General features: G+C 41.2%; 1 protein-coding gene across 1 annotated transcript in view; it reads right to left on the bottom strand.

The window, feature by feature from the left end:
- Positions 1-14,136, bottom strand: part of TFAP2D (transcription factor AP-2 delta (activating enhancer binding protein 2 delta)) — a gene marked incomplete at its 5' end in the record, with an annotated part of 28,494 nt that overhangs the window by 2,443 nt on the left and 11,915 nt on the right. Inside the window, one exon of the mRNA XM_010073141.1 lies at positions 9,818-9,931. Coding sequence (XP_010071443.1) covers positions 9,818-9,931 — 114 coding nt within the window. The remainder of the gene's footprint in view (positions 1-9,817; positions 9,932-14,136) is intronic.

Below are 14,136 nucleotides of genomic sequence, written 5' to 3'. Positions count from 1 at the left end.
GCCTTCTCTTCTCCAGGCTGAACAACCCCAACTCTCTCAGCCTGTCCTCATAGGGGAGGTGCTCCAGCCTCTGACCATTTTTGTGGCTCTCCTCTGGACTCTCTCCAACAGGTCCAGGTCTTTCTTATGTTGGGGGCCCCACATCTGAACACAGTACTCCGGGTGGTTATATATTAAAAAAAAAAAAGCCCATAGGAAAGCCTCTGGGATTGCCTTTAGGGTGATCTTTCTGTCTGGTGGGCATGAGAACCCTCTCTGCTAGGAAAGCTGGTATCCTAGGGAAGACACCAAACTTCTGGCATTCTTCAAAATGAGAACTCGGTTTGGCAATACCTCTCTGTTTCAGACTGGGAGTGGCCCAGTCTTTTACAAAAAGTTTCCCAAGGGCTACTAACAAATAACTTGCTTTTAGAATGTTTATCCATCAGTCTCCAGGCACTCTTCAAAGCAGGAATTAATGTTTATCCTCAGTTAGTAATGAGAAGAAAATGATAAATATTTACAAGGACTATTTTGCAGACATCAATTAATAATACCCCACAACTCTTGAAGTTTGGACTTGTAGTAATATCTGGATCTTTTAAATTTAACATTAAAAAGAGGTAAACATACCTCAGTTTAATTTTATTTTTTTTTAGAAATTCCTGATATACTAGGAAAATTAAAATAATCATTGTCATAAGTCATGTTTTTAATAGCAGTAAAAACAGGATTAGCAGTAACATATAGATAAGTGTATTTTTAGCCCTTTCAAGTCTTTTTAAGAGTCAGCTGGTGTCAAGATTTTGTGTTGCATTTGTCGTAATTTCTAGTCTTAGTAAGTTCAGAGAAAAAAAAAGGTGATGGAGCTTACGGTATCAGAAAGCAATAAAAAGGAAATTCAAGTGTATCACTACTAGATATAATATCTCATGATTTTACACTGCTTGTGTAACCTTCTGGGTCTTGATTTGAGGAACTGACGATACCGAGATGGATATAACAATATTTTGATCTCGCATGCAAAAAAAAAAAAAGTTTATCTATTTTAAAAGTCGGCAATATTTGCAATCATTCATTTCTGGTAGATGCAAATCCTTTAACAAAGGATTGAACCGAAAAAAAATCTTCTGGCCTGTAGTCTTTGAACCTTTCGACTCCTGAGCAAAAGGAGTAGTACTGTGCTGATTTAATAGCTCAATACACCCGGAAGAGTAAAGATTGTCTCAGAAATTATTTGTAGGGCGAAGAACAAGGATGGAAAACCTTAATGTTCTCAAATGCTGAAAAAGACTGTAGAAAATACCAGAATGGGACAAAATCTGATATTAAGGGACGTAAACATAGGTGCCAACTTGTGGGTGTGCACATCAACAATGCCTAAAGTCCCATTACCATCAAAGGGGACTTAATGTAGTTTCCTACGTATATGAGTCTACAGCGATTTGAGATGTCCTATGACATCTGAAAAATCTGCACAGATTTGCTAGATATGATGTAGGACTTAAGTCCACCTTGCTTCTAGGTGTTCTGATGGCAGGTAGGTTACCCTTGTGTATCTCACATGGCACTAAATACCAATGTTCAGGCAACTGAATCATGCCCTGGGGCTTTATTCAATACAGTCAAAGTTTGGAGAATGATTTAACACACGAACTGGATGTGTCTCCTCTATGGTGAGCTGCACCACTCTTCTGGCTACACCAAGGATTCCATCAAGCTGAATAAAAATGTATTTGATCTATTTGAGATGCCCTGTGGTAGTGAGACATCTGCATCCTGTGAACAGGTAAAGCAGAGGGCTTACAGAACAGCACCCTTTCAGAGCAGCAGTGGTCTGATGGCATACCCAATAGCATCTAAAAAGATGCTGCATGCTAGTGGTTACTCAGCTATATCTTGTCCTAGATCTTCATTGACTACATGGCAAGCTTAGACACCAAGCTTATATCAAAACACTTAGGTATGGGTATTTTTTCTTGAGCAGAACCTTAAGCTTCTTGTTTAACTAGTGCTCATAAGAAAAGGATTTAGTGAGGTGAGTTAGAGGTCTTTATGTACCACTAACCATCAGATATGACATTTTTTTCAAGACAATATTGTATTTCTTATAAAAAAGGTGACCATTTTTTTAGTGAAATGGCACTGCACAGTCTCATGACAACTCTGGTTTCAAGTCCTGAGGAATATATTCTTATCCACGGATGGGGATATGCAGAGCCTATTAATTTTCTCATGAAACTTGTTGAGAAAAAACCTTTCATGGAAAATTTCTGACCAGACTCCCTTGCTATGCTCCTGTGAGGGTGTAATTTTTAGCCTCACTTTATGTAATGACAATAAAAAGGCTGAGAGATATTATCTTCTACTTTGTCTTATATTTTTATCAGTAATTCCCCTTGCTCTAATTTTTGTGGACTTCATTTCTCAACAAGTGAAAGTCTTTGAAAAACCTAAAAATGTTGTATAATTTCCCTCTGCTCATGAAAGTAATTTTCAAGTTGAGGAGAAAATCAGATTTTACATTTAAATCAGACGTGACAGAGAGAAGATTAATGGCAAAGAATACAAATGTATTCCCTGAAAGTCATACTTCGTTGCCTGATTTTTCAGATTAACTGCGCTCCCACTGAAGTTGGTTCATTTTTTTGGTACGCTCCACGCCTATGAAAGAGTTGCTTTCATTGTAATTCTTTCATCTGGATTTAAAAGCCCAAAATTAAACATGATGGTTTCATAATGAAGTCTTCTGGGTATTGTTGGCTTTGTAGTGCATCTCATTGCAACTCCTATAAACTGGTAATTTTGTTGTTCTAAAAGGTAAGGCTAAAATCTCTGGGTTTGGTACTATGTATGGAGAGTTGCAGAAAAAAAGGCAATGAGCATCAGGCCAACATATTAAAAAGCCTTATGCTTAAGGACATCCAGACCTGCCTGCAATTCTGTCCAGCACTATGATGCAATTATGTCTGCTCATGTTTTAATGATGGCCTTACTTAAAAGTGAAAAGATCCAAGTGTGCCTGAAGGCTTGGACTCTCATTTGGCAACTACCTCAAGGACTCCTCCACACCTCAGGCTGGTGAAACTGCAACATGAGGCAAAAGAAACAGATTCCCTCTCGGTAGGGGGGAAGAGGCCATCTGCACTGAATGTTTACACCCTCATTTAAAATAAATAAATACTTTAAAACAATAACAATGAAGAAAAAGCAAGCTTGAACTTCTTGGTTGGACTTCCTCAGAACTTTGAATGTGAAAAACCATGATTATCCAAATATAACAATACATGGTAGATGACAAATAATAATATCTGGTAAGACTCGATGGCTGTAAAGGAAATGGGAAAAGATTCGATAGTCTTCACTGATACAAGTAACATCCTAAGTCAGAGACGCCTATATCGACTTTTGAGGTGTTTCTGTTGTTTTTAAGATCTGTCCTGGGGAGGATGCCTAGAGAATTAAATTGTGATAACCTTACTTCAGAAGGTCTGTAGGCCTAACCGACACAAACTAGACTGATAGTCAAGGTAAACATTGGAAGACGACCAGTATATATGACAAGGATAAGTAGTCTATAGGATCAGAATGGCAAACAGCACACACAAAAGTTGCCTTGCAAAGTAAGCCCTTATGCTTTGTTTTCTGTTCGTAACCAAGCACGTGTATTACGAACATGTTCTTCTAAGCAGATGGACCTCATTTTACCATGTGTGAAAACAATGGAGAAAATAAGAAGAGAGTGCTAGAGCTGATGCCCCATATTTCCAAAATATTCTGTTTCAGCTCTGCATATTTTAAACCTTGGGACTCATTTTCCACTTGAGGAGAATCACTCAGAGAACAGAACTGAAACATTCAAGACTGTGATTATGGAGTGTTTCTGAACTATAGACCAAAGATTAAGCCATGGTACTCTGGTGCACATGACGCTCACAGAAGCTGTTGGGGGTTTGCTAAGAAGTGTTTCCAGCATAGCACATCATATCCTCCAAATACCACTGGGTAACATAGTGACTTGCTAGTTTTGAATGAGAAAAAGATGTTGACAAAGAGTGAGCATGACTCTCACACTACCATCAGCTCCTCCCTCTTCTCCTTTCACTTAGTCACCAGTCACATCACTTCCCTACAGGAAGGCAGAGAAACAAATCTTATTCATCCAGCTTGTTACTATGCATAGAGTTTTTCGAGTGAGGCAGCTGAAGAAGACCCATCACCCTCCTCAAGTTTTCTCATGACCAAGAAGTAAACCTTATAAACATGCTGATGACAGAGGACAATGCAACTTTGTAACTTTGTAACTTGGAAATGAAAAGATGGCATTCCTTTTTTTTTGGGAAACATGAGCATGCCCTAAACATTTTAAGAAATCTTAAGTGCTAGATTAAAAACCAAATTAAGCTCCTCAAGCTCTTTTCCATTTTTTTTTTTTGATGAATGTATATTTGCCTTTTCCTTGGTAGTCATGGAATTTATTTGTTAATGAAGAGGATAAAGAAAAGAGATTCTCATCTTTTCTCTTGACTCTATAAATTGTAACTCTAGGGAATATGGTATCATAACACTGATGATAAAAATCATTGGTAGTATTAGAAATTCTCAGCCTTCTAAAAGGATTTTGGTCATCAGCAGAGCAGGAGAAGGTGATGGAAACCTTGCTATGGAAAGATCAAACAGGGAATCCCTGAGAAAGGGAGCGAGGGAAAAATCCTAGAGGAAGGAACTCTAATGCCTTTGGTAAATGAACAGCCAAGGAAAAGAAAGAAAGAAAGAAAGAAAGAAAGAAAGAAAGAAAGAAAGAAAGAAAGAGAGAAAGAGAGAAAGAGAGGAACAATTTGTTGATTACTAGAACCTCAGCACTAGGAACCAATGTTATCTCTTGCAGCTAGCTGAATCTAAAGCCAGACTGAGAGAGATGATGGAAATCAAGGAACTCTAGAGGGCACCAGAGCTGTTTCACCACAAATTTCATCCTGCACCAGGCTTCTTCCAGTCTGCACATCCAAACAGAGGGCTGCTAACCGAAATGACTGGAATTACAACAGCAGCTGCTCTACCTCCTGATAAGCAAAGAAGCGTAAAAAAAGAGAGAGAACAATATATAAGGGGGGTAAGCATATCTGTAAAGGCAACCCATCAGTTAGGCTTTGGACTTGACTTTTTGTTACAATTTAAAAAAACATGTTGAGCTTCAAAACCCATTTCATTGCTCCCTTTTACGCTTCAGAGAGAAGGATGTTACTTTCTTGCTGTTCCCAAAGTCTGAGCCTGTGGTTTCTTGCCTGTCACTTTTTGTGTCACCTTGTCAGTGTGATGCCAGGCACTCGCAGGAGGCTGACAGCTCCAGGCTCAGAGACTAGCTAAACGACAAAACTCTTGTCTCAAATAGTTTCATAGGAAGGGGGTTTCATATCAGCTGGATGGTTAGGAAAAACACAGAATAATTTGTGAGGATGCTGATTGCTTTCATTATCTAGCTTCTGTATTCTGAGCCTATTATTTTTTGTCTGTTTTTATACGGTTCCTGCACTGCAAGAAGTGTCACTTGCAAGAAAGTAGTTTTCCCTTTGCTGTTTTGCTGTCTTTATATTTTATATATAAGACAGATGATCCGGATGGGATTTTGCATGTTGATGAAATGTAACCTTGAAGTTAAAGGGTCAAATCCAACTTCTGTAGTCGGTGGGTATTCGCCTTTTGGTGTATGATTGATGACATTAATGGGATACCTGAACTTTCCAAACACCACAGATTCTTACAGGCAGAAGTGTCCCAAAGGCAGACACAGAAGGTATGTCTGTACCCAATTTTACAAGTGAAGAAAGTGAGACTAAGAGGCTGCCTAACACCATCAGGGAGTCTGTGTATATAAACCAAGAAACAAACACAGATCTCTTGAATATAATCTCAGCAAGTCTTCTCCTTGCAAGTTTTTTGCATCATGTTTTTTTTGGCTTCCCAGCACAGAATGTGATTCTTTTTTTTGGTGGGTTTTCAGGTAACTGTAGTTTTCATGAAATTTTGGGGAGCTCAAAAGGACTTCTGTAGAAACTTTTGGGTTCTTTCACTGATGTGCTGACTTTGCTGTCTACTGTAGTAGACTCACAATTGCATTTACACAGATAACCATTAGAGGATGACAAAGATACACTCACGTGTGTAGACAAAGCGTCTCAGCACTCAGTAACAGGTCTCCAGGATTTTATTGTTTGCCCTGTGATTCACTGCTGACTCTGTCTTCAGAAACTGCAGAAACTCTTTCTAGATGTAGAAACATCATAATTGTGTTCATTCCACTTAATAAGTAAGGACAACCTGCTCTTTTGGAAATCTCATCTCAGGTGGGACTACGATTGGGGATGTGGAGGCCAGTGTACTTCGAATATTTGAATTCTTACTGTTAGGTTTGTGCTTTATGTCAGGCAAATGCTTTCAACATCTTTTTATGAAACAATTTGCAAGGGGTGTATAACGACAAGCAGACATTTATGCTTGTGACCAGCAGGAGGCTGTGCTGTCCCTCAGACTGCAGGGAGCATGTTGTCCCTGGGTTACAAGGACTTTCTCCATGTGTCAGGGTACCAAGAATTTCCTCCTCTTCTCTCATTCCCAGCTGATCAGGTGCAAATCTCACTACCCTGGACTTCAGGAGATCAAACTTTGGCCTCTTCAGGGGTCTGCTTGGTAGAGTCCCATGGGATAAAGCCCTGGAGAGAAGAGGGGCCCAAGAAAGCTGGTTGATTTTCAAGGATCACCTCCTCCAGGCTCTGGAGTGATGTATCCCAACAAAGAACAAGCCAGGCAAAAATGCCAGGAGGCCTGCACGGATGAATGAAGAACTCCTGGATAAACTTAAACTCAAAGAATAAGCCTATGGAGAGTGGAAGCAAGGATGGGTAGCCTGGGAGGAATACAGATACATTGTTCGAGTGGCTAGGGACCAGGTTAGGAAAGGTAAAGCCGTGATAGAATTAAATCCAGGCAGGAATGTAAAGGGCAACAAGAAAAGCTTCTATAGGTACATCGGGGACAAAAGGAAGACTAGGGAAAATGTGAGCCCTCTCCAGAAGGAAATGGGAGACCTCATTACCCAGGATATGGAGAAGGCTGAGGTACTCAATGGTTTTTTTGCCTCAGTCTTCACTGGAAAGGGCTTGAGCCACACTGCCCAAATCACTGAAGGGAAAGGCAGGGACTGGAAGAGTGAAGAACTGCCCACAGTAGGGCACTGGAGGTGAGGCACTGGAATTGGTTGCCCAGCGAAGCTGTGGATGCCCCATCCCTGGAGGGGTTCAAGGCCAGGCTGGATGAGGCTTTGAGCAACCTGGGCTAGCGGGAGGTGTCCCTGCCCATGGCAGGGGGCTGGAACTAGATGATCTTTAAGGGACCTTCCAACACAAACCATTCTAGGATTCTATGAAATTTCTTGTGACACAGGTTGGTTCAGTGTGAGCATCATCCCTCAGAGAAAGCCAGAGAAACCAAGTGATGAGTCAGAAGCAGTCTGTTTTGAAAATGTGACTCAGAAAATGCTTAATGCTCCTGGAACATATAGTGAGTTGCATTCTCACATCTTCTCTGACATCTGAGACAGATTTAAGTGCCTTCTGTGGTATTTAGTCTCAAGAAGGCAAATGGTTCAAATTACTTAACTGTGAAGGCTGCCAGATTTAGGGGCTGGGAACAGCGATTCTTTTGCCTATACTACATTTAGCTATTTACAGTGTAAGTGCCTAGTGTGCGGTAGTTGGCTGAGCTCCCATTCAGCTGGAGATCTAGACCAGTCTGTTCTGTCAATACAGTTTAGAGAGAAATTCAAGTCGCACTAGCGTAGATATCTACGTTAGGCCTGTTTAATTGTAATGCAGAATTCACAGGCTATACAGGTGAGATCCCTAGAGATTACAGCAGAAGATATACAGCTGGCTGAAATGGAGGCACCTACACGTGGATGAGCAGAGTCAGAAGTCTGGGTCAGAAGCTGCATCTGACCTCAACTTCTCAATAACAGTTGGAAAAGGAATATGGTCTCAGCAATACTACTCGTTCCCCAAGAACAGACATCAGAGAAGGCTGTCTGATTTAAACCCAGAGAAGCATCTATCTAGGACCAAGACCTCTGCTCTTCTAGTTGCCCATATTCAGTCCACCACTTGTTGCCTACAGCAGGCATGAAGAAACCACTGGATGATCCAGGAGCTGCCTACAGAAGATTTGTATACTCCAACCTACTGAAGTGAAGCAGAGAAAGGATGGGAGCTGTACCAGTTGACAGCTTTTCTAGCTGAAGCCTTCAGCATTTTATCCTGACTGCTATTCCTTCTTTAAACACAGGAATCCTTGGGGATTAACTACCTTGTGTCATGTTTACTTTGTGTGCATGTAATGAGGAATTATCTATTTTTCCACAAGCGTAGCCCATTAAAATCCCTCTACGAGTATTCTGTATAAATAAGTATGTCTTCCTCGGTGTGCATAAGTAGTTAGGCATTTTGGAGTGTGTGTATAAGGGAAAATACACACACAGGTAGCTGGCATGTGTATGCATGTGCGTATCACTGCATGGCAATAGAAGTGGGGTTGTCTAGACGTGTTTGTATACGCATAGGATGCACACAGGTATGTGCAAGCATAAAGAGGAATGTGTGCATTTGTGGATCATGTTTTGCCCATACCTCTCCCCATCCCTTAACAGGTAGATGGAAGAGGTGGAATAATATTTTAGATTCCATTCTATGTCAGAAGGACTAAACTTTAAGTACCACACCACCATCTGGCTGGTAGGTGCTTAGTGCTATATCAGAATATTAACAACTAAAAGATGTTGAGATGTTGGGGCACAGAAGTTGTTTGCCCAGCCAATGAATAAAGAGTGGCTTAGCTGGCTGTGCTAAAGAGTATGCAACTTCACTCTAAGGCTTTATAAGCCTAACAAACCTGCTTGGTCTGTAACCAACTCTTTGAAATAGTTCCTTATACGATTTTTTCAGGTACCAGCTAATGGCTAGAAAAAAAAATCTGCCATGTCAGCTAGTCACTTATTCCCCTCTGTGGTCCAGGCAAAGACAGGACCATGTCTAGGATGTTTCCTCACACTTATATCTGATAAATATCTTAGACGACCCCACTATTTCAAAGTGGCCCTCCAGAATTGCCCATCTCACTGTTGACTGTATCTAGACTTAGCCTAAAGCAAAAACGTGAAATTGCACAGCTACTCCTGGGATAATAAATCTTCCTGATCCCAAACTGTCTATAAGCTTTTTTACGTAAGTTGGACAAAATTTTTATGAAGTTTGGACTTGCCATGCATGTACCATGGATCCTTGTCTTCATAACAGCTTCTTAGACTGTCTACACGAGTAGGTTAAACATTGCTAGGGCATGTCAAATGGTTTCTGTAGCATAGAGGAGGCTCTGGAACTGTTTATTTCATTGGTAAGGATGCAGCCTAACTGAGCCTCCTTTTGCTGCTACTTTGATTCATCAATATTGTAATTTTGGTTCTGAACTTGAGTTTCTACATTTCTGTACCATCCCCTTCGTTGGTTGGCTTGTGATTTGGCTCACATCCAGAGCAAGGCAACTTTCTGGGCAGATGGGGAGATTTGGCCAGCAGATGTAGAAAATTACTCAAACCCAGACTGTGGTCTTAGAAGCACCGTGAGTACAACTAGCTTAAACGATGTTGCTGGGCAAAGATGAGCTTTTAATAGGCACAGATAGTGGTGGGATTATAGTCTTCTAGGTAAGGGAGCAAATACTATTATAACATCATATGTAGTTTTTATCAAAATTTTGGATTTTAGTTAATTATCCTCTTTACAAATCATACCTGAAATGTGTTAAATGTCTCTGGATGTCGAGGTCTAATATTGGAGTCGGTCTGGAAGATCCGAGGGGTGATCTGTCTTGACTTAGAAGGTCTTGGAATTCTTTACATATTTGTCTAAAAGGAAAGCGGAAATCCTTAAATAAGACAGGTGTAATCGTTTCCATAATGTTGATTCCCATAACACTGTCGCCTTATCCTGTGTGATCTCAATAAGAATAGGAATGTTTGGCAGAGGCATTGTTAAAGAAATTAAAGGCAAACAAATCCCTCTCTTGCCTCCCTGCCCCAAATTCTCAGACACAGCAATGTACAGAATATTTTGAACAGAAACAGTTCCCCTCTGGAACCATATTACCACTGACATTTTAAAATGTGATTTATCTCCTGAGTTGGACCCAGTTTGTCAGTATTAAGTCTGGCTTAGCTCACCTAAATTAGAAGCAAGGGATGTGGTTAAAGAAAATTGTGAACTAGCATTAGACCATGCCTGAAGACTTTGTGTAAATGCACCACTACTTGTACATTTGCTTGTGTGCACTGGTTTATCTGCAAGTAGAAGTCCTGGCCATTTTGGCTTTTCCTTCTCGACCCCAAACTCTTAAGACAAGTGGAGCACTAGGAGTTTTGAAGGAAAATGCTACCTTTGCTCTTCTGGTTTCCATTTGTGTTCATAATCTGCTTTCTTTTAGAGTCTGAGGCAGATGACCTGGTGGATCCTCAGCTGAGACCTCTCCCACAGTGGGAATTGATTCCAGCAGCAGTATTTACATTTCTTATTGAAACATTCATTAAATTGTGTTACATTTCAGCCATATATCAGGCAGCCTGAAGTAGATGTCTGTAGCAGTCCAGAGGACTTGCACCCTAACTTTCTCTCTAGTGACTGTAGGAGGAGCTCAGTGGCTCACCCACTTGTCATTCTATTCCATAGAATTTTCTGCCAATGTACTTTTTAAAAAACAAACCAAACCAACTCCATTTAGTGCATGCCCTCAGGAGAGTACTATCTGGATCACGGATGGATAAAGGTGTCACTTACTTTCAATTGGTTTATGATACAGTTAAATAAAAAGGAGACGTGTCTGGATTTCTTTCTCAGGAATTCTCCAAATGAGCATACCCTTCTCCATTGACTGTACTGGAAATTTGGCACTTAATGTCGTTCAGGAGGGCAGGATGCCCACCAAATTATCAGGACACTCAGTTGGATTACCTGATACTAGCCTGGCACTCAGTTGGGTTGACCTAATACTGGTCACAGTGACCACATGTAACCTAGTAAACAATTCCACCCAGTAAAGTAAGCGGTGCCAGGGGTCATTCTCATATCCTCATGCAAATTGTCACCATCTGATAAGATCCATATAGTTATGCTCTTCTAGCCTCCTAAACAGGGTGTCTTCCTGAGAATGCACCCCGGTGTGGGATATCTAGTAGAACATTCCCAGAGGATATTTGGGAGAGTTCAGAGAGCCATTCTAACATTTCAATAATATGGACAATTGCAATAGGATGACTCAGTTTGTGCATGGTTTACTTTGTTAGCACAGATGCAATCACTGTGCCTGAGGCCAGTTTCTAACACTACAGAACATCTCTGTGGTCCATGATTTCTATTAGAAGACTCTCTGCACATCTGGCTGTAAAAAACGTTCAAATTCTTCATTATCACCTTGTAACTGTTGTCTTATGGGACAGGAACATAAAGGAAAATAACTGGGAAAACTCAGCTTCTGGGTCATTAGAAGGTCCTCCATCTCCTAGTTGCAAGCAAGGAAACTATACTAACCTGTTTTTACCCCTCATTATATCACTGTTGTTCTGCAAGACTTTGGATACCACATTTCTCTCCTGACTAACAGGAGATAAAATGCAGAGAACTACTTCCTGCTGTGCTGCTGGACTTCATCCAAACCTGATTTCTGTAAGCACTTGTCATCTGTATGGACCTAGACACCGACTGCTTGAAAAGACAGCATCATCTTAGCCTTTCAGGCAAAGAGAGGTATTCAGCAGAAATATATGTAAATGCAGCATACACTTTTAATGAATCAGGTCCTTAGAGGAAAAACAGTTCCTTTCGAGAACTGAAAACAGTCAGTCATTTTGGCTTCTAAACAATCTACTGTCCCCAGTCAGCCCTGTCAGCACTGCTCTTCTCTCCTTCCTCCAACCTCTCCTTTCTACCTGTTGAAAAAGTTCATCTTAAAAGTTCTTATATTTTGACAAAGGAAAGTGTCAGAACCAAGTGTGCAATTAAGTTCCCTTCTATCTTCACATGTCAAAAGACTTTACTGAATGTTGGCAGACTGAAAGAAAAGGAAAAACTTTTTTATTATACATGAAAACCTGTAAAAGGCAGTAACCTACATTTTCAAGAAGATTTCTAGGCAAAGTGGTGTCTCAGAGCCTCCATTACTGATAAAACATCACCTGGGGTAGTGACAGCGAGAGGGGCTGACAGTTATTTGCTGAGTTGGACTGTGACTTTGAAAAAGCAAAGGAAACTGGTTATGCTGTCCTAGGGGTCACAAATCAATAAAAAATTCGTGGTCACTCCTGCAAAGGAGGCACCTAATGATTTGTGACAGATAGTCAGATACAACCTGGTCTACTGGGAGGTGACCCTGCCCATAGCAGGGGGGTTGAAACTAGATGATCCCTAAGGTCCTTTCCAGCCAAACCATTCTACAATTCTATGATTCTATGATTCTATGTTCCAGTATATGATCAGGAAAAGATAAAAAAATTCTGTACTGGATCAGAACAAGAGCCCATCTTGTCCATGATCCTATCCCTAACGGTGGCCGAAGTAAATGACTTGTAATGAGTAGAAGAGCAGGACAGATCTGCGCCCATGAGTCTGATATGTTCCAAGTGGGATAGAGTCACCAGGCATCCAAAGATCAGATACCAGAGAGGTGCTCAGCAGGTCCTGTACATCGGATCTCAGAGTTACTTTTCAGAAAATAGAAAGCTGAGCATGGTGTCATGGCCCAGGTGTTGATTATCCTGTACTGGCTGTAACCACCTGACAATCCAATTGTTATTCACACTATTTTATGTTCATATAAATGTGTGTGTATCTGTCCCTCTGTCTCATGTGGAAGGCCTTGTGCTGCAGTACTCTGGGAGGTTTCCCGTAGGACAGTATGCCTCTCCATCAAGGGGAGTTATTGACGTGGCCTTTAGCAGTTCTGCATCTGTCCTAGCTGCAACCTGATGAGGTTCTGTCCCCTATTGTAAAGCCACTCAGGGTTTCACACACCTCTGCGAGGTGAACTAACCCATCCTTAAAGACCTTCTAAAACCAGGTCCCAGCTTCTTTTTTTTTTTTTTTTTTCCTTCTTTTCATCTCGCTGTGGACTTCATAGACATGTCCTGAAACCTTTCTAAAGAGTCTAGGGTTAACAGGACAGGATCAGCACCCTTTGGTCAGAACTATGACAATTCAGACTTTTTTTGAAGCATCTTGCTCTGGAGTGCCCAATCATCTACTCAGCCAAAGGAGGTGAGTGCAGAAAAAGGGAACCGTAGGAGACCAGTTTCTCCCATTGTTCATCCTTTTCTTATCCTTTCAGCTCTTAACCAAAGTTTGCTTCACTCCCATCCCAGTCTTGCTGTCACTTGTGTTCAGCACTGCATACTGGCTGCACAGCCCCATCATCTCTTCCCATGATAATTGTCAGGCAAGGCTCTGATTTTTCATTGTCTAGACCATCAGACTGTTAGAACAGGTGATAGCATCATCTTGTTGCATCAACTAGTACTGTCCTAGGCAGGTCCTGAGCTAGCAACTGTGAGACACCATTTCCAAAAGGTAGTCTGGGAAGGTCAGGTAGTTTAACACAATGAATAAGGTTTGTTCCATGACAGAAATGGTCCCGATTTCATTCACTGTGTTACTATCGCCATAGTCTCAGACCAAGTAGAGCTGAGCAGGGCAGTGAAGAGAGTATTGCTTTAAGCTCAGTGACCTCCACGTGTTGAAGAGGGCTGTCAGCACCTAAAGCAGTGATTTTGTTCTTTCCCCTTATTTTTCCTCAAGGCTCCACATATAGATCTCACCAGTTCTGCCGCAGGCACACTCCTATGGACTCCTAGCTTTGTCCCAGAGTAGGCAGTGGTAACGCACACAGGCAATGGCACTCCCTTTCTTTCCACAGGCAAAGCTTGCCAGGAGTGATTTTACCACCCTGGAATTTCAATGTCATTTTTGGTGCTAGCATAGCAACCCACCACTTTTTCTGGTGTCATAACCCACAGCGCACGAGGCAGGGCAGCTGTGAAATTACAAACCCAGAGCTTATAGACACCTC

Source organism: Pterocles gutturalis, unplaced genomic scaffold (genome assembly GCF_000699245.1).
Source record: "Pterocles gutturalis isolate BGI_N339 unplaced genomic scaffold, ASM69924v1 scaffold2997, whole genome shotgun sequence".
Classification (NCBI taxonomy): domain Eukaryota; kingdom Metazoa; phylum Chordata; class Aves; order Pterocliformes; family Pteroclidae; genus Pterocles; species Pterocles gutturalis.
This window is presented reverse-complemented; position numbering and strand designations above follow the sequence as displayed.